Source organism: Pongo pygmaeus, chromosome 3 (genome assembly GCF_028885625.2).
Source record: "Pongo pygmaeus isolate AG05252 chromosome 3, NHGRI_mPonPyg2-v2.0_pri, whole genome shotgun sequence".
Classification (NCBI taxonomy): domain Eukaryota; kingdom Metazoa; phylum Chordata; class Mammalia; order Primates; family Hominidae; genus Pongo; species Pongo pygmaeus.
This window is the reverse complement of record NC_072376.2, coordinates 154,859,398-154,880,637: the sequence shown is the minus strand read 5'-3', so window position 1 is coordinate 154,880,637 and position 21,240 is coordinate 154,859,398. Positions and strand designations below refer to the sequence as shown.

The window sequence follows — 21,240 nt, the reverse complement described above, 5'->3', positions numbered from 1 at the left end:
TTTGCTTCTATAGTTCTAATCATATGTCTCTATTTTATTGGTTAGCATTTATATTGCAATTATTTATTTGTATGTTTTTCCCATTTGATGTTGAGAATCAGGAGGACAGTAACTTTGTCTAATGACTAAATAAAATTTGACCTGTTCCACAAAGCCTACTAAATTGAATCAATCCTTTCCCTTCTCAAGCATCCTATAATATTGAGAGCCTCACTGATTATATTATTAAACATGTGCTACTTAATGATAGCTGTTGGATTTTTCTCCTTAACTGTATTTTAAATTGCATATAGTGAGCATTTAGTCTTTTTTTTCTTTTTTCTTCAAATGAACTTCAAACACATTGAAGGCAGAATCTGTGACATCCTGCTTGCTATTTGTATTCCACAAGGCATTACCATATTGTCTTACATTACAGTAGATACTCCATAAATATTTTGTTGATTTGATTTTGACTCTTACATATTGCTGACTTTAATTTTTGCTCATATTTGAGTAGAGCACAACTTTCTAAAATTCTCATAAATGTCAGGATTTTAAACAAATATTTTGTTTTCTTTTTTTTATGGGACATGCACACAGTCCAGAATATAAGGTCAGTTTTCTCATGTTTTCTAGAAGTATGCCAGTTTGCCAGTATTGTTCTTTGCTAGCTGTGACTTCCCTTCTATACTCAATCTGGGAAAATTTGAAACTGTTGCTTCAAGCCAAGCTTAGTAGACAATTTTTTTCCCATGTACATTAGACTCTACTTCATTCCATAGAATATAAGCAGAAATTTGGGGTCGATAGATAGCAACAGTACAAATTTCAGTAATTACTGTCTTGTTTTGTTTTTCTGGTCAACTATTGTATGTCCACGCCAACTCCTTTCAAATCATATTTCTAGCAGGTAGATGGATATTAATTAATATGCATCACTTATAATGATTGTTTATTGATTATTTTCTCATTTAAAATACTGTGCAGCCTGCCTTCTGATGTTTTAAATAAAATTTTGACTTCATAAATAGTTACCAGATATGGCATTTAGAATTTCAAATCTCTTTTAAGTTTTTTTCTTATTAGTCTTTCATCTTTACTACTTTACCGAAGTTGATTTTAGCAAAGTCACCAGTTTTCTACACTGTGCTGAATCCAGTGGTTAATTGGTCATCCTTGCTGTACTTCCAACAAGCAGCACAGGCCACAGGTAATCACTTCCAACAAGCAGCACAGGCCACAGGTAATCACTTCCTCCACTTCTACGCTTTCTTCACTTTCAGGGTACTGTACTCGTTTTTTTTCTCTCTATCTCACGAGCTCTCCCTCTGTCTACTCTGATGATTCTTCCCCATTTTTCTAATCTTTTAATGTTTTGATGTCCCAGGGACTTGGCTATGTTCTCCTACTCATAGTTTAGGTAATTTAATCTAATCTCATTCAGTACCATGGTTTTATATGTCATTATGGGCCAAAAATTCTGTTTCTCTCATGCACACCTTTCATCCACTTGAATATATTTTAAGTATCTTCAATTTAAAATTGCCCAAAATGAACTTGAAATTTTCCTTCTAAGTGCATTCTCCTCATAGTCTTCCCCATCCCAGTGTTTGTCAATGTTATCCTTCCAGTTGCACGATTTCTTTTCCTCTCATACTTGACATCCAGTTCATCAGCAGTTCTATTTCAGAATATTTTCTGACCATATTTCACCACATTTGCTGCTATCATTCTGGTCCAATCAGGGATCATTATTGTAACTATTGAAGTAACTCCTAACTGTTCTTTCTGCTTCTGACTCCCCATCACCACCTTTTTGTTTATTCTTACACAGCACTTAGGGTATTCCTTTTAAAAAAGTCAGATCATGTCACTCATTTAAAAACCCCCACCTCAGGACATTTACACTTACTAGTCTCTCTGGCTGAAGCACTTTTTTTTTTTTAACATTCATAACTTACTTCCTCTTTTTCCAGGTTTTAATCACATTCTTCATAAGTCATTCCTTCACCACCTTGCTTATAATTGTAATACCACCCCTACCAACACATACCAACTGCTTTTTTCCTTCCATAAACCTTTTCATTTTCTAACATACTATGTATTTCACTAAAAAAAATAAAAAACGAATGAACTGTTAGCCTCACCCTCTCATTATAATGTCAGTTCCATAAAGGCAGGCATATTTGAAGGATTTCTTCACTGCTATATTTCCGGTGTCAAGAGAAGTACCATATAGAGGGGATCCGTAAATATTTATTGAATAACTTAATTAATTTTTTAAAAAAACATAGGATCAGACTACAATAAGCTGTGAAATTAATATATCTGTATTTTTCATCTGACAGTTGGAAATTAGATGCCATTAAAATTAAAGCATATTATAGTATTTGAATATAGCATCACGTTTAATCCAGAATATAATTAATTTATATATCCTTCAATTTACAAAGGATTTGTAACAGTTGTTTCTATTTGGATGTTGACAGTTATTTGAAAACTGATGGGACACTCAGCCCATCAACCTTGAATTATGAAATTTGGAACATAAGATTAAGTATAGAGTTTATTCAAGTGCAACACTTGGAGATAGCCACCTGGGAAACATAGACTCCAAAAGAATGGGCCAGCGTTTTAAAGTGGGAAAGTTAAGGTTTTTCTTATGTAGGCAGTTAACAGGGTTGCAACATTTTCCTTACAAGGTGGGTAAATACCTTATAGTGATTATCAATTTGCTGCATTCCAAGGAAGATTGCTTTAATGTTACATTAGGAGAAACAATGGTCTTAAGGGGTCTTATCTCTGGCACTATTTGGTCTTTTCTAATCATTTACAGGACAGGACTGAGGAAGGGATTTAATCTGTAATCAGAAAGGCAGAAGTTGCAGCTACAAGCTATGTGACTCAGGCCACATAGCTATATTCCACTCAAGGCTCAAAATAATTTAAAGTTCAAACAGCTTTAAGTTTGAATTACTTAATTTCACATTTTTCCCTGATCATCAAGATTTTTCAAAGAAAACGTCATAAACTCAAATGGTTTTGGCTCCTTTTATGTTCAGGATCTTCGTCCCACGTCACTAGGAAGGCTCATTGCTAGAGTCATGTACCATGGTGAGGTGAGTCTGTCAGGCTTTAAAGCTGATGATGTATAGGCCAAATTTATACCACAAGTCAGGCTACACAGCCACATCTTTGATCAATGTAATTATTTGATTGAGTAACTGTTCTCTTGGCCTCAGCCACTGATCTTAAGCAAGCAGAAATACAAATCATGAGTAACTTAATAACCAGAAAAATGACAAGTATCCTTATGATTATAATAATAACAACTTGAAGACAAGAATGAAATAGATAACTTAGTCCTAAGGGTAATCAAATAAGCAAGTCATTTAGAGGATCAGTGTTTCTTATGTCCTGTAATGATTTAGATTTTGCATTATTCTCTCTAGTTGAGTTTCCATTTCTCCAGAGGTGTTAATATAAGTACAACAAGTGGTATGAATTACCACACAGACATCTTTCAGCCAATAAATAATCCAGGGGAATTCTATTATCTGGTACTACCTGGGTTAAGGAATTTAAAGATCTTTATCGAGCTACAGCTCTCCTTTTGCTAGAAGAGTTGTAGTAGTTTTCAAACTGCTATAAAGAACTTCCCTGAGACGGGGTAATTTATAAAGGAAAGAGGTGTAATTGACTCACAGTTCTGCATGGCTGGGGAGGCCTCAGGTAACTTACAGTCATGGCAGAAGGGGAAACAGTCACCTTCTTCACAAGGTGGCAGGAGAGAGAAGAGCAGGGAAAACCACCACTTATAAAACCAGCAAATCTCATGAGAACTCACCCTCTATCATGAGAATAGCATGAGACAAACCGCCCAGATGATCCAATCACCTCCCACCAGGTCCTTTGTTTGACAGATGGGGATTATAATTTGAGATGAGATTTGGGTGGGGATACAGAGCCAAACCGTGTCACTGACTAATGGTGGTTGATAGGTTTTGAATCATGTGTCTATTGATATGGACTCCAAGCACTTGGAATTACTATTCTCAAAATGCTTTCACATATATTACCATCATACTTTGCTAATATAGTTGTCTTCACTCTGTAATGGAGAGAAAAGGAGAGTTCTTTCATATTTTCATGCAGGGACAAGACAGGCACAAAAGTCCCAATAAGCATAAGCCCTCTACCTGCCAGCTGCTAAGGAAATAATGTGCCCATCTTTGTATGGGCAAATAAGTTCCAATGCCACATACAAAAACAGCCTGGGGAGGCCAGGTGTGGTCGCTCATGCCTGTAATCTGAGCACTTTGGGAGGCCGAGACGGGCAGATCACCTAAGATCGGGAATCCGAGACCAGCCTGACCAACATGGAGAAACCCTGTCTCTACTAAAAATACAAAATTAGCCAGGCGTGGTGGTGCATGCCTGTAATCCCAGCTATTCAGGAGGCTGAGGCAAGAAAATCACTTGAACACGAGAGGCGGAGGTTGTGGTGAGCAGAGATTGCACCATTACACTCCAGCCTGGGCAACAAGAGTGAAACTCTATCATAAATAAATAAATAAATAAATAAAATAAAAACATGGCCTTGGGGAGCACAGGTGATTCTACTAAGAAATTATTGTTAATAGACTCACTCATGGGGAGTGCTGACAATACCAAATTAAAACATCAGTTTCTTTCTTAGCAAGGATTACAGAATACATTTACATGGTAGCTTATTGATTTATTATTGGCACTGTTTAGCCTGTAGTACAGGGATCGAGGAGGTCCATGGATATAATCTAGGTTAAATCTTGGGCCAACCACTAACAACAGGAGACAAATTAAAACAGTGTTTCAGGTTAGGAAGAAGTCAGACCTAGGAAATTAATCCAGAGGGGAGTTGCTCCAAATAAGTGGTGACATTAAGGAGATCTTAAAAGTCAATGAAAAACATTACTAATGATATATATTAGTCATGAATAGATCTAGGAATTATATGGCAGATCCAACAATCAGATAGGTTTCTTCCAGTGGCAACACTGTGGGATAGTTTAACCAAAGTGTTACCATGTCATTCTAGGCATTGAGACAAAGGAACAACCATAAGGAGAAAAAGAGGTTCATTTTTTAAAAAACCAGACTATTAACCCAACAGCTCTGCAAAGTCCTAAATAACAATTATTTCTCAAAAATGTAACAACAGTTCAAAAACTTCAGCAAGGTATGACATAGACTTCCAGCAAGCCAGGCCTGGGGTCTTGAGATTTTGCTGTCTTCCTCAGGTGCCATCTTCTTATCCTTGTGTTGACTCAATTTAAGTTGGAGTTCATTTTCCAGTGAAACATTCCACTCAGGAGATTCAGCCTTCTTTAAATGAGAACTGTAAGTCCATGAAACTACACCTTCTAATTTTGCAGCACAGGGGTTAGTAAGAAGTACCTCATAAGAACCTCTCCATCTTGTTTGGAGAGTCCTTTATAAGAAGTCATTTCTAATACGCGAAGTCTCCTAGTTGAAGTCCATGATCCTTGAGTTCTTCATCTCCCAGGCGATCAGTATGGAAGGAAGCTTTTATTAAATTATTGTTTTTACTTAGATGTTTTATAAGGCTGCTGCAATAATATAACATATCCTCTTTTAACATCATAGATTCACAATTTCCTGGAGACAATTTCATAGGTTATAAACAGCTGGTGTTTACCAAAGGTGGTCAATCTTAGGCTAAGCAAAACTAACAGAAGAGCTTTTGACCAAGGAATTTAAAAGCTTCAGTTAATTTTGCCAACTGAGTTTTGATTATCCTGTTTGTGTATTTCACTATTACAGGTGACAGGTTGACATGCACAATGGAAATGTTGAAGAATCGACCAGATTTTACATATTGACTGAACTATTTGTCTAGTGAAATGAATACCTCCATTGCTATGAATTTCTAGAGGAACTCTCCAAGTAGGAATAATTTTCTCCGAGAGAAGTTTACTTACCACGAAGGCTGTTACTTTTCTACATGGACATATTTCTACCCAATAAGAACACATACACATCATCACTACAATGTATTCCATCCTTGTCACGGTGTAGCTGAATAAAATCTAATTGCCGTACCTAGAAAGGGCCTCTGGTAAAGGAAAATGACCTTGATAACTATGTAAAGGTTTTCCTGGATTGTACTTTGAGCAGATATGGCAGCAATTGTACACCTTATGAGCAACAGTTGAAGAAGGCTTTTAATATTGTTGTTTTTTTTCCAAGTAATCATTTCATCAGGGCTCCAATGAGTTAAATCATGCACATAATTAAGATGGATGACTATAATTTTGTTACAAATATGGGAAGGCCATTTGGTTTATACCATAACCTAGTGTCAGAAATGTATGCTTCTCTTTTTGTTTCCGAATTTTCTTGTTCTGTTTTTGGAGCTTTGGATCGAGAAAATTTTATATCAAAATCAATATTTTAATATTCTGTAAATATTAAAAAGGGTTGCTTTTTTTTGTTCAGATACGTTTAGGGTAGGCCTTTTTGCTAATTTTTATCTGCTAATTTATTTATTTTGCTTTCTGTAATGTCTGACTTTGAATGGCCTGGAATCTTGATAGTGGCTAATGATTGTGGCAGCAGTATGGCTTCCAATAATTCTGAAGCAAGTTATTCTTCTTTTATGGACTGACTGGAAGAGGTTAAAAATCCTCTGTTCACATGGAATTCTAAAGTCATGAATTATCCCAAAAGCATATCTACTGTCTATACAAATATTTATTATTTTTGCCAATTGACAAGCTCTAATTAATATGATTAACTCTGCTTGTTGAGCGGAGATTGTTTCTAGTAGATAAGCACTTTCTATTGTTCAATTAAAGATACCGTAGTATAACCCATGACATATGCTCCAAATTCATCCTTTAAGTAAGATCCATCTGTAAACCAAACAACGTCAGTGTTAGTAAGGGGAGTTTCTTGCAGAAAAACGAGAGAGAAGCTAGTTAGTTAAGATCACGCAATCATGTGGCATTTCATCTGAAGGCAGGGGCAGAAGAGTGGCAGGATTGAAATTGCTATTACATCTGGAGATTGGAATATGAGGAGCAGAAAGAAGAACTTTCTAAGACGGCAGTCAACTAACTGAATAGTGTTGGTGCGAGTTTAGAAGCACTTCTACAGAACATGGAACAAAGACAGTGAGGGAGATTCCATCACTATTTCTTCAGTTGCTGGTATTAACAGGATGGTAGCAGTTATTGCTCTCATGCAATGTGGCACTCCATTACCCAAAGGGTCCAGATGTTAACTATGTAGTGTATCAAAACACATTTATTAGGGAAGTCAAAATTCTAAAATCTGTTCTTAATATTTGTGAAAAATAAGTTGGGATCTTAGTATATCCCTGAGTCATGACTGTTCATGTGTATTTTGTGTCTTCCCAGCTGAAAGTGAAAAGAAATTGACTATCTTTATCAGTAGGAATGCTAAATAATTCACTACACAGGTCTATTACAGTAAAGACTTCACCTTTAGTTAGGATGACAGTCAACAATGTATATGGGTTTGATACTAGTGGATGTCAAGGAATGATTATGTTATTAATTGCTTTCAGATCCTGTAAAAATCTCCATCCTCTACCATTTGATTTTCTTACAGGGAGGATTGGAGTGTTACATGGGATTGTACAAGGGGCAATCAAGCCCCTTCTTATATAATCTGAGACTATAGGCCTCATTTTCTCCATGGCCTCTGATCTTAGAGGGTATTGGTTAAGGTTCAGAAGAGGTTTTGATGTATCAATTTGAATTTTGATTGGGGCAGCCAAGATAATTTTCCTAATACCGGTGGAAGATTCTGACCACAATTGATTGGGTACTACTATTAATAGCTCTTATAATTCTTCATTATTTAATAATTTTGCCTCATCCATGGCAATATGAATTGCAATTCCTAAATTGAGAGGATTAGATTTAAAAAACTGTTTGTACTAATAACTCTATTTTATCTTCTAATTGTAAATACATTTCCCCCTTTTGAGAGGATATGTGGGTGGATGCTTAGGAAACCAAGTAGAAAACTTGTGTTCCTAATCTAATTGAAAAACTATAGGTTCTGATTTATGAGTTTATATAGGAGTATTTGTTACACTCACCATCTGTGATTATTTTTTCTACAAGGAATAGGACTTTGAAATAAGATGAGATTATTACTCCAACATAGTTCAAGCGTCAATAAGAGTTGTGTTTATTCTGTATTTAAAATAATTCCAATTTCCCTGAAGCTATTCCTACAGAGAAAAAAGAAGGTCCCTTTGATTATCTTGGAACATCCTTATTCTTCTCTTTCTTTGATCTATTGCTGCTTTTTTTCCATTTTAATTTTCCACAATCCTTTCTGAAGCATTTTGCAGTAATTGCAAAGTGGGAGAAAAGATTACTTTTGAAATTTAATAGGCCATTGAGGGGCTATGAATTGGTTGGACAATTATTGTAATTGTGAACTCATAACCCTATTTGCTGTACCTCTTTGTTTAGCTTTCCTTTTTACTTTCTTTGGTTGGAACATGGGACATTGATAGTCAAAATTAAGCATATCATGAGTTTGACAGGTAGCCCAAATGGGGCCATTGTATCTTTATTATAATTGCCAATTTTTAATCTAATTTGTTTATAAAGTTTGAGTTAAGAAGAGTCTTAATTTGTTGGCTAGCCTAACTTTCTTTTGATAGGTCTGAACATTGTTTAAAGATTTTTTCAAATCTTTCATAGTATGACATTACAGGGTCATAAATATTTTGTTGGCATGGTTATATTTTGTTCCAGTCAACCACTTTTTAGAAAACTGAGGGGATAGCATCTAGTAAAGCTTTAGCAGTAGTGCAGGCTCATTGGGGATCTGCTTCAGAAAACGTGTGCAAGTTCTCTAAGGGATTTCTTCAATACACATTTGCTATCCAATCTTTGTCTTTACTTTCTGACAGCAATATGTGAATCAGTTGATACAGATCAGAGTGTCTGGGATCATAAGCTTGGATGTTTAATTCAAATTCCTAGAAAATCCAACAGGGTCCTGAAGAGGATCAGGGAATTCTTTAATCATGCCCTTGAATTATACCTTTGATCATGGTTGGACATAGAATATTTCTGAAATTGAGCCAGAACAGCAGAAGGAGGAAGAGGAAGGAGAGGAAAGTCTAAGCAAGGATGTTCTGAAAATGGGGGATAAATAAAAGGATGAGCTGACAAAGGAAAAGAAATTTCAGGAGTCTGTGTTCAATTCAGAAATTGTTTTAGACAATTTTTTTGTTTCTTTTACAAAGGAATGACTTTATCGAACCTCTTTTAGAGGTTTCTAAGTACCACTGAAAATAGCTCTACCACTTGTGTTTTGTTTTGTTATTTTAGAGCCAACTTTTTCTAACTGAGCATGCAGATAAACTAGTTTATGTATTTCAAAGGTACCCCATTCTGGCCACTGTAATTTGGGGTCATTGCAAGTTATGTGTGACCAATTTTCTAAACATTTGCATGAAGAGGTGCCATAATTATTAAGTGTGAATTCAGCTGATGTTTCTAGATCTGGTAAAGGAGGAAGACTTCGTTTTAGATGCATGATTACCCATAATTTCTATTTTCCTCTTGAAGATCAAAAGACTTCATGGAAGATTTTTGTACCAAGTCTGCTGACTGTGGGAATAGTTTCTCAAGGTGTCACTCTTGAGTTGGTTCTTCCCTTTTATGAATCTTAGTGGTCCTAAGTAACTTGGGTGCTTAAGGCACTAGGTGATCAGCCTTTATGCATGCCTACCAGATTATGCAAGCTTCCCTGCATGTTCTTCTCAAGGGATTTCCAGTGAGAATATTACATGTCATGAGTGACAGTGATAAGTTCCAACACTCCCATAAGATGTTTGTCACCTAAGATGCCTCTCAGCTGGAGGAACAGTGGCTCTTATATTTAGGACTTATTTTGACCTCACAGAGAGTCTTTTATAATTTTGGTCACTCAAGAAGAAAGTTTAGACTTGTCAATTGAACTCAGCTCCAGAATTTGGCCAGTTTTAAAGATTTGCAAACTATGCTTAAACCACGCTCATTTCCTTTTTTCAAAGAGAAACTGATTTCTCCTTGATTAAAATTTTGAATGAGAGAAAAAGTTATAGAAACATCAACAAGTAATTCAAAATGAAACTTTAACCTTAGAGAAAGTGAAGATGAAAGTCACAAATCTTTGATCAGTAGAATCTCTAGAGAATAACAAATAAAACACTTCTACTTAGCAATAGAGCTTCAATTCCAACTCTGTTGAGGAAATGTGTATAGCTGAAATAATGTCTAACTTCAATCACACCAGGAGGTTCAGATCCCAAAAGGGGCCTTCCTTTACACTTTCTTCATGATTCCTCAAGAAACATCCTATCAGAACATCTATTCCAATTTCAAATTATCTTTACAGAAAATTTTCTTTGCATTGGTATTCATTTCAAAGTTGTTAGCCTTCCAGAAAATGTTTTCCAGACACCAAATTGAAATCTCTAGTGGTTTGTTAATAGTTATTTCCTTTTGTCCCAGCACATTAAGAAAGAACAACTAATCATCAATCTCATCTTAAGATAGTAAATGACTGACTAGTAATAAATGCACTGTTGTTCTGCTTAAATCTTACATACATATATATATACATGCATACATATATGCATATATATTTGTATTTGTTATTCAAACCTTTAATATTATCAACTGCCTTCAAAAATCTTCCCCCTATAAGCACCAAACATTGCTCTTACATTTAGAAAAGGAAATGACAAAGAAAAGATAATACTAAGTGATACCTGTGTAGGGAGGAATAAACAAACTCAATTTCTCTCATTATACCCTCAAAACACTCTTCTGACACCAGATTCATGGGAATCTCTCCCCAGTAGCAAGCAAGCACTCAATTCTGCAGTGGACATTAGCTGGGTGTCTTCTAATTAAATACAGTTTTGACATGATCTACCTGGAGATAGTATCAGATCCTGCAGTTTGAGAGTTTGGTCCCACAAGACTGCCCCCATCCATTTCCTAGGCCCAACGCAGGCCCCAGGTTGTTTTACCTATACTTCTCACTGGCCAGCAATAGATCAGGGTTCCCATGATCCCCTCCTCGGGATTATTAATTTGGTAGAGTGACACATACAACTCAGGGAAACACTTATGTTTACTGGTTTATTACAAAGGATGTTACAAAGGATACAGATGAAGGAAAATATAGGGCAAGGCATGTGGGAAGAGGTGTGTAGCATCCATGCCTTCCCTGGGAGAACCACCCACAGGAACCTCCACGTGTTCAGCTATCTGGAAGCTGTCTGAACTCAGTCCTTTCAGATTTTTATGAAAGTCTCATTATGTGGACATGATTGATTAAATACTTAGCTATTGATAATTAGCTCAATCTTGAGTCCCTCTTCTCTCCCTAGAGATTCAGGGATGGAGCAGAAGGTTCCAACCCTCTAATTATGTCTTGGTCTTTCCTGTGACTAGCTCCCATCCTGCAGCTACCTAGGGGTTGCCACCCATCAATTGACTCACTGGCACACAAAAAGACATCACTTTGGAGATTCCAAAGATTTTAAGAGTTGTATAATGGGGACAGACCAAATACATTATTTTACAATATCACAATACCTTAGAATATTAGACTACATCATTAATGAACATAAGGATCTATTTTCCTAAGTGTGACACAAATTATCATTGACTGAAAAATGACACAGTTACTATTATAAGAACATAACATTTAAAAGACTCTTTTTTTTTTTAATAGCCCAGAGGTCCTTTATTTATTTTTTTAACACCTACTATGCCATGAATTCATAGGGAATAGGTTCCAGCAGCTCAGGCTCCTTCCCATTGGTTCTCACAAAGTGTGCTTCTCTGGGTGGAGCAGGCTGGCGCTTTAGTTGAACCCAGGTACCTTTCTCTTTGGCTTCTTTCTTTTTCTGACCATTTTCCTTCACGTGTTTCAGGAAGATATCTCGGCTCTTAGAGTGCTTAATGTGCTCAATACGCACATTAATTCTTTTGGCAAGAATCTTGCCCTTAACTTGTTTGTTTACAACAATGCCAACAGCATGCTGGGTAACATTGTAGACTCTTCCAGTTTTGCCATGGTAACACTTGTGGGGCATTCCTTTTTGAACAGTATCTATTCCCTTGATGTCTACAATATCACCTTTCTTATAGATTCGCATATACGTGGCCAAAGGAACAACTCCATGTTTTCTAAAAGGCCTAGAGAACATATATTGCATATATTGGGTGCCTCTCCTCTTTCCCTTTGTGTTCGTCATTTTGGCGAATTACTGGAAGATGGCGGTTCCGGCCGAAAGGCTAAAAGACTCTTTTCCAACATTACCTTCAATGGCTGAAATCATAGAATCTTGAAACGGGAAGGCACCTTAAAATTTCACAACTCAATGTTTTATTGTTTGAATTACATGGACAAAGTGATTCTGTCAGTTTTTTCCAAGCTGACATAAAGAAAAATGACAACCAGAAAGGAATGTCACACAAATAGCTTATTTTTGGAGAAGAGCTATCATGCCCTGGATACTCCTTTTAAGGTTTGTCCCTGTCCAAGAGCAGAGGGAAAAAAATTCAAACAAAAATTCACATTACCTTGTGTTACTGTCAGAAGGATACCTTTATCCATCAATGCTTTAACCCTACCTGAAACTCAGAGTATTTGTATGGAATTTGCTTTTCTTTTTCCTCTTTGAAATAACAGGTCTCAAAGCAACAGCAGAAGAAAAACAAGGTAGGAACTGCAGAGAACATAGAAGATCATAGCACACACATTTTTGCTCATGCCTCATGGGTACAAATATTGCCTTGAAAGGTGCCTAAAAAAATCTTGAGAAATGAGAGAAACCATTTCAATTTTAAAGACATCAGGGAAGATTCCACATGCATTTCTGCATTTCAAGCTTGCATTTTATAACTTACTTGATGATGATGATGATGATGATGATGATGAAGACGATGATGATGAACTGTGTGCTTACTTTCTGCCAGACACCAGCCCAAGTACTTTCCATTATTAACCCATTTGTGCTCCTAACACTTGTATCAGATAAATGATACATTTATTACCATTTTACAGAGAAGGAAACTTAAGCACAGGAAGATTAGGAACTTGTTTAAGATTAAGTGATTCAAATGCTAGCTTACATAGACATTTTTTTCTGCAACATTTTTCTGATGTAAGCAGATAGTATATCTCTTCTGAGAAATTCTGTAACAGTGATATCATTGGTTTGATTCACTGGCTATTTATTTCTTTTTTTCAGTTGTTCAAATACCCATTTTGTAATCAAACAGCAGAGTTATTCTATGGACCAGAGACTTCAGCTAGTCTCTTCTCTCTCTAAGCAGACAGATATTTGCCCAAAATTAATTTCTTTTTAAAATACACTTTATCTAAAACAATTTTAGATTTGTAGAAAAATTGCAAAGATTATACAGTGAGTTTCTACATACACTACACCCAGTTTCCCCTATTATTTACATATTAATACTAGTATAGTACATTTGATACAGTTAATGAACTGATACTGATATGTCATTACTAAAGTCTACACTTTATTCCAGCTTCTTTAGTTGTTACCTAATGTTCCATTTATGTTCCAGCATTCCATCTATGATATCACATTGCATTTAATTATTATGTCCCTTAGTCTATACTTGGTTAATAGTTTCAGGAGATTTGTTTTTGTTTTTGTTCATTCTTTGAGGACTTCTACATCAACAGTCATGTTATCTGTAAAGAAAGTTTTATTTATTCTTTCCCAATCTATATGCCTTTTATTTCCTTTATTTGTCTTAATGACCTAGCTAGGAATTCCATTATAATGTTGTCTAAAAATGGTTATGGACATTCTTACTTCATTCCTAATCTTAGGAGGAAAATGTCAAGTTTCTCACCATTGAGTATTACATCAGTTGCAAATAATTTGTAGGCAATATTTGTCAAGTTAAGGATGCCAGTCATATCAAGTTGATTGATGGTGCTTTTCAGGTTAACTGTAACCTCATTTTTGGCCTTCTTGATCTATCATTACTGAAAGAGGGGGTGTTCATATCTTCACTTTTAATAGCAAAAATTGTTTTCCTTCACAGTTGTATTAGTTTTTGCCTCACATATTTTTATTCTCTGTTGTTAGGTGCAAAAACATTTATAATTGTTATGGCTCCTTGGAGAACCCACTCTTTTATCTTATTTAGTGCGCCTCTTTATCCATGATCATTTTTTCTTGTTTTGGAGCCTACTTTGTCTTAAATTAACATGGTTGTTCCAGCTCTCTTTTGATGAGTTTTAGCATAATATATCTTTCTCCTCCCTTCATGTTATTTTTTTATTAAGATAAAATTTACATAGCATAAAATTAGCAATTTTAAAGTTATTTAAAGCAATTTAAAGCAATTTAGTGGCATTTAGTCTATCAGCAATGTTGTGCAACCACCACCTTTGTCTCATCCCTAAACATTTTCATAACCTAGAAGGAAACACCATACCTAATATGCAGTTATTCCTCAATCCTGTTTCCCTACAGCCTCTGGTAACCATGAATACACTTTCTGTCTCTATGGATTTTCCTAGTCTAGACATTTCATATAAATGGAATCATAATATGTGGCCTCTTATGTCTGGCTTATTTCATTTAGCATAATGTTTTTGAGGTTCACCCTTGTTCTAATGTATATTTGTACTTTATTATTTTGATAGCTAAATAATATTTCATTATATCTATATACTTACAATTTGTTTATCCATTCATTCATTGATGGACATTAAAGTTGTTTCTACCTTTTGACTAAGGTGAATAGTGGTGCTACACACTTTCACTATTAACCCGAGTCTTTATATTTAACACAGGTCTCTTTTAGACAACTATTTTTAGTTGTTCTTTTTTTAATCCATTCTGACAATTTCCGTCTTTTAATTGGTGAATTTAGACTATTCACATTTAAAGTGATTATTGATATATTTGGATTGTTTGTAACCATTTCCTGTTCATTGCATTTGTTCCTTATTTCTCTTTCCCTCTTGTCGGCTTTATGGTTTTGATTAAGCATATGTTTATTATTTTATTTTAAATCCCATCTTATCCTATCAACTTCACATTTTTACAACAAATTTTTAATGGTTGTCTAGAGTACACAATATACATTTCTTAGTGATCTATGTCTACCCCCAAATTATGCTATACCATTTCGCAAGTAATGGTATAGCATAATTAGTCATCTTATTCATAATTCATCAATTATGAATAAGAAAAATAGAAGATTTTAGTTTACTTTTCTTTATTCTTTCTATGATGTTCTCTCTTTCTCAATGTAGATCCAAATTTCTGATCTATATCACTTTCCTTCTCCCTAAAGAACTTATTTTAACATTTCCTGCATGACAAGTCTAATGGCAATAAATTCTCTCAGTATTTGTATATTTCAGAAAGTATTTCTCCTTCAGTTTAAACAAATAATTTGGCTTAATATAAAATTCAAGGTTAGTGACTAATTTTTCAACACTTCAAAATTTCACTCTCCTGTCTTCTTACTTGCATAATTTCAGAAGAGATGTTCACTGCACTTCTGATCCTTATTTTTCTATGGATAAGTTCCTTTTTTCTCTCTCTCGTCTGGCTCCTTTGTTTTTAGCATTCTGCTATTTGAATATGATATGCTTAGGTGTAGATTTTTGGGTATTTATTCCATTTGGTGTTTTCTGGGCTTGCTGGATCTAGTGGTTTGTTATCTCTCATTAGTTTTGGTAATCTCCTGGCTATTATTACTTCAAATATTTCTTTTTCTCTGTTCCCTCTTTTTTTTCATGTTGTAGACCAACTATGCATGTTTGATAATTTTTGAGGTTGTCCCACATTTCTTGACTATTTTGTTGTGGTATTATTATTATCATTTCTTTTTGCATCTCTTTGCACTTGATTTTGGAAAGTTTCTATTTGCCTATCTTCAAGCTCACTGATTCTTTCCCTGGCTATTTCCAATATAATCATGAACTCATCAAAGTTATTCTTCACTTCTGTTCCAGTGTTTTTGATTTCTAGCATTTCTTTTTTATTTTTCTTAGTTTCCACTTCTCTGCTTATATTATCTATCTGTTCTTTGATGCTGTCTACTTTTTCAAAGTTCCCTTTTTGGGCTTCTCTTTCTTCATTACTCTCTTTCCCTTGGTGAACTTATCAACTCTTATGGTTTTGTCACAAGAAAGCCGATGAACCCAGATTTTATTTGTAGCCCTATTTTTTAAAAATCCATATCCACATATCTTATAAACTTTTATAGACTCTAACATAAATGGTCCAACATTATCTAAAATGAACATATCCAAAATATAATCTCATGTCACTTCCATCACACTTCCATCCCCAATTTCCCTTGTTCTAGTTCTGTTAATGTGACCATCATTAAGCAAGAAAAAAGATTTTAAATTGATCTTTGATTTATTTTTAACCTCAAAATCTACTAAATAATTTATTGGATTTCTTTATTGTTATGGTTATTTCCTCCTTCCCAATTTTATTTGCAAGCTCAAGTTCAGGCTATCATTAGGCTTGGCTTTTACAATTACCTTCTCATTGTCTGGTGATCCCCCATTTTTCTCTTCAAACAATGAATAGATTTATTTTTCAAATTGCCACCCTGATCATATTATTACATGTTATTAGCTACTTTAAAATCCACCAATAAGTCCCTGTTGGATACGAGAGTAAATGTGGCTTCCTGTGGAACTTGGCGTCCTTCACAATGTGATTAACCCCATCTTTCTAGTCGTTCCTTCTTTCAGTCTTCACATTCCCACAGTTCATCCAAAGTGAACTGCTGTAGATTCTGCCCTAATTCCCAGCCTGTGTGTTCGTTTTATTCTATTTTTCAAGGTTGATTTTGGTTCTTTGAATCTTTTTTCTTTCTCAACATTCATATCACATTTTATTATTATATTTTTTAAATTTTACTTTAAGTTCCTGGATACATGTGCAAAAAGTGCAGGTTTGTTACATAGGTATATGTGTGCCATGGTGATTTGCTGCACCTATTGACCCATAATATAAGTTTCCAACCCTCCCCCACCACCCACCGACAGGCCCTGGTGTGTGTTGTTCCCCTCCCTGTGTCCATGTGTTCTCATTGTTCACCTCCCAACTATGAGTGAGAACATGCAGTGTTTGGTTTTCTGTTCCTGTGTTAGTTTGCTGAGGATGATTGCTTCCAGCTTCATCAATGTCCCTGGCAAAGGACATGATCTCATTCCTTCATATGCAGTATTTAACCAATATTGCATAGTATTCCATGCTGTATATGTACCACATTTTCTTTATCCAGTCTATCATCGATGGGCATTTAGGTTGGTTCCATGTGTTTACTATTGTAAATAGTGCTGCAATAAGCATACATGTGCATGTGTCTTTATAGTAGAATAATTTATATTCCTTCGGATATATACCCAGTGATGGAATTGCTGGGTTAAATGGTATTTCTTGTTCTAGATCCTTGATGAATCGCCACACTGTCTTCCACAATGGTTGAACTAATTTACATTCCCACAAACAGTGTAAAAGTGTTCCTATACAGCCTTGCCACCATCTATTGTATCCTGACATTTTAATAATTGCCATTCTGACTGGTGTGAGATATCTCATTGTGGTTTGGATTTGCATTTCTCTGATGATCAGTGATGTTGAGCTTTTTTCATATGTTTGCTGGCCATGTAAATGTCTTCTTTTGAGAAGTGTCTGTTCATATCCTTTGCCCACTTTTTGATGGGGTTTTTTTTTTCTTGTAAATGTGTTTAAGTTCCTCATAAATTCTAGATATTAGACCTTATTAGATGGGCAGATTGCAAAACTTTTCTCCCATTCTGTAGGTTGTCTGTTCACTCTGATGATAGTTACTTTTGCTGTGCAGAAGCTCTTTAGTTTAATTAGATCCCATTTGTCAATTTTGGATTTTGTTGTGATTGTTTTTGCCATTTTTGTCATGAAGTCTTTGTCCATGCCTATGTCCTGAAATTGCCTAGATTATCTTCTAGGGTTTTTATGGTTTTAGGTTTTACATTTAAGTCTTTAACCATCTTGAGTTAATTTTTGTATAAGGTGGAAGGAAGGGGTCCAGTTTCAGTTTTCTGTATATGACTAGCCAGTTTTCCCAGGACCGTTTATTGAATAGGAAATCCTTTCCCCATTGCTTGTTTTTGTTAGGTTTGTCAAAGATCAGATGGTTGTAGATGTGTGGTGTTATTTCTGAGGTCTCAGTTCTGTTCCATTTTTCTATATGTCTGTTTTGGTACAAGTATCATGCTGTTTTGGTTACTGTAGACTTGTAGTATAGTTTGAAGTCAGGTACTGTGATGCCTCCAGCTTTGTTGCTTTTGCTTAGCATTGTCTTGCTATATGGGGACTTATTTGATTCCATATGAAAATTAAAGTAGATTTTTCTAATTCTGTGAAGAATGTCAAGGGTAGTTTGATGGAAATAGCACTGAATCTATAAATTACATTGGGCAGTATGGCCATTTTCACAATATTGATTTTTCCTATCCATGAGGATGGAATGTTTTTCCATTTGTTTGTGTCCTGTCTTATTTCCTTGAGCAGTGGTTTGTAGTTCTCCTTGAAGAGATCCTTCATGTCCCTTGTTAGCTGTATTCCTTGGTGTTTTATTCTCTTCACAGCAATTGTGAATAGGAGTTCATTCAGATGTGGTGCTCTGCCTGTCTATTGTTGGTGTATGGGAATGTTTGTGACTTTTGCACATTGATTTCGTAGCCTGAGACTTTGCTGAAGTTGCTTATCAGCTTAAGGAGTTTTGGGGCTGAGATGATGGGGTTTTCTAAATATAACATCATGTTGTCTGCAAGCAGAGACAATTTGACTTCCAGTCTTCCTATTTGAATACCCTTTATTTCTTTCTCTTGCCTGATTGCCCTGACCAGAACTTCCAATGCTACATTGAATAGGAGTGGTGAGAGAGGGCATCCTTGTCTTGTATTGGTTTTCAAAGGGAATGCTTCCAGCTTTTGCCCATTCAGTATGATATTGGCTGTGGTTTTGTCATAAATAGCTCTTATTATTTTGAGATATGTTCCATCAACCCTAGTTTAATGAGAGTTTTTAACATGAAGGGATGTTTAATTTTATCAAAGGCTTTTTCTGCATCTATTGAGATAATCATGTGTTTTTTGTCATTTGTTCTTGTATGTGACAGATTACATTTATTGATGTGCATATTTTGAACCAGCCTTGTATCCCAGGGATGGAGCTGACTTGATTGAGATGGATACATTTTTTGATGTGCTCCTGACTTCAGTTTGTCAGTATTTTATTGAGAATTTTTGCATAGATGTTCATCAGGGATATTGGCCTGAAATTTTCTTTTTTTATTGTGTCTCTGCCAGGTGTTGTTATCAGGATGATGCTGACTTCATAAAATGAGTTAGGGAGGATTCCCTCCTTTGCAATTGTTTGGAATAGTTTCAAAAGGAATGGTACCAGCTCCCCTTTGTACCTCTGGTGGAATTCAGCTGTGAGTTCATCTGGTTCTGGGCTTTTTTTGGTTGGTAGGCTGTTAATTACTGCCTCGATTTTAGAACTGTTTATTGATCTATTCAGGGATTTGACTTCTTCTTTGTTCAGTCTTGGGAGAGTGCATGTATCCAGGAATTTATCCATTTCTTCTAGATTTTCTTGCTTATTTGTGTGAGGTGTTTATAATATTCTCTGATGGTAGTTTGTATTTCTATGGGGTCAGTGGTGATATCCCCTTTATCTTTTTTTATTGTGTCTATTTGATTCTTCTCTCTTTTCTTATTAGTCTAGGTAGCAGTCTATCTATTTTGTTAATTTTTTCAAAAAACTAGCTCCTGGATTTACTGACTTTTTTGGAGGGTTTTTTTGTGTCTCCATCTCCTTCAATTCTGCTCTGATCTTAGTTATTTCTTGTCTTCTGATAGCTTTTGGATTAGTTTGCTTTTGCTTCTCTAGCTCTTTTAATTGTGATGTTAGGGTGTTGATTTGAGATCTTTCTAGCTTTCTAATGTGGGCAATTCGTGCTCTAAATTTCCCTCCTAACACTGTTTTAGCTGTGTCTCAGGGATTCTGATACGTTGTCTCTTTGTTATTGTTGGTTTCAAAAAACGTCTTGATTTGTGCCTTAATTTCATTATTTATCCAGGAGTCATTCAGGAGCGGGTTGTTCGATTTCCATGTAATTGTGTGGTTTTGAGTGAGCTTCTTAAATAGTTCTAATTTGATTGCACTGTGGTCTGAGAGACTGTGTGTTATGATTTCAGTTCTTTTGCATTTGCTAAGGAGTGTTTTACTTCCAACTATGTGGTTGATTTTAGAAAAAGCACCATGTGGCACTGAGAAGAATGTGTATTCTGTTGATTTGGAGTGGAGGGTTCTGTAGATGTCTATTAAGTTCACTTGATCCAGAGCTGAGTTCAAGTTCTGAATATCCTTGTTAATTTTCTGTCTCGTTGATCTGTCTATATTGACAATGGGGTGTTCACACTATTATTGTGTGGGAGTCTAGGTCTCTTCATAGGTGTCTTAGAACTTGTCTTATGAATTTGGGTGCTCCTTTATTGGGTGCATATATATTTAGGATAGTTAGCTCTTCTTGTTGAATTGATCCCTTTACCATTATGTAATGCCCTTCTTTGTCTTTTTTGATCTTTGTATGTTTAAAGTCTGTTTTATTAGAGACTGGGTGTGCAACTCCTGCTGTTTTTTGCTTTCCATTTGCTTGGTAAATTTTCCTCCATCCTTTTATTTTGAGCCTCTGTGTGTCTTTGCATGTGGGATGGGTCTCCTGAATACAGCACACCAATGGATCTTGACTCTTTATCCAAATTGCCAGTCTGTGTCTTTTAATTGGAGCATTTAGCCCATTTACATTTAAAGTTAGTGTTGTTATGTGTCATCATGATGCTATCTGGTCATTTTGCACACTACTTGATACCGTTTCTTCATAGTGTCACTGGTCTTTATATTTTGGTGTGCTTTGTAGTGGCTGGTACCAACTTTTCCTTTTCATATTTAGTGCTTCCTTTAGGAGATCTTGCAAGGCAGGCCTCATGTTGACAAAATCCCTCAGCATTTGCTTGTCTGGAAAGGATTTTATTTCTCCTTCACTTATGAAGCTTAGTTGGGCTGTATATGAAATTCTAGGTTGAAAATTCTTTTCTTTAAGAATGTTGAATATTGGCCTCCAGTCTCTT

General features: G+C 35.5%; 1 protein-coding gene across 1 annotated transcript; it reads right to left on the bottom strand.

The window, feature by feature from the left end:
* Positions 1–11,769: 11,769 nt before the first annotated feature.
* On the bottom strand, positions 11,770–12,333 carry LOC129035257 (large ribosomal subunit protein eL21-like). Its single transcript, XM_054485528.2, has one exon. The coding sequence runs from the start codon at positions 12,290–12,292 to the stop codon at positions 11,801–11,803; it is 492 nt and encodes a 163-aa protein (XP_054341503.1). The 5' UTR covers positions 12,293–12,333; the 3' UTR covers positions 11,770–11,800.
* Between the last annotated feature and the right edge of the window lie 8,907 nt (positions 12,334–21,240).

Coding starts and splice junctions, on each gene's coding strand:
- LOC129035257 (XM_054485528.2), bottom strand. CDS start 12,292: ATGACGAACACAAAGGGAAAGAGGAGAGGCACCCAATATATGCAATAT.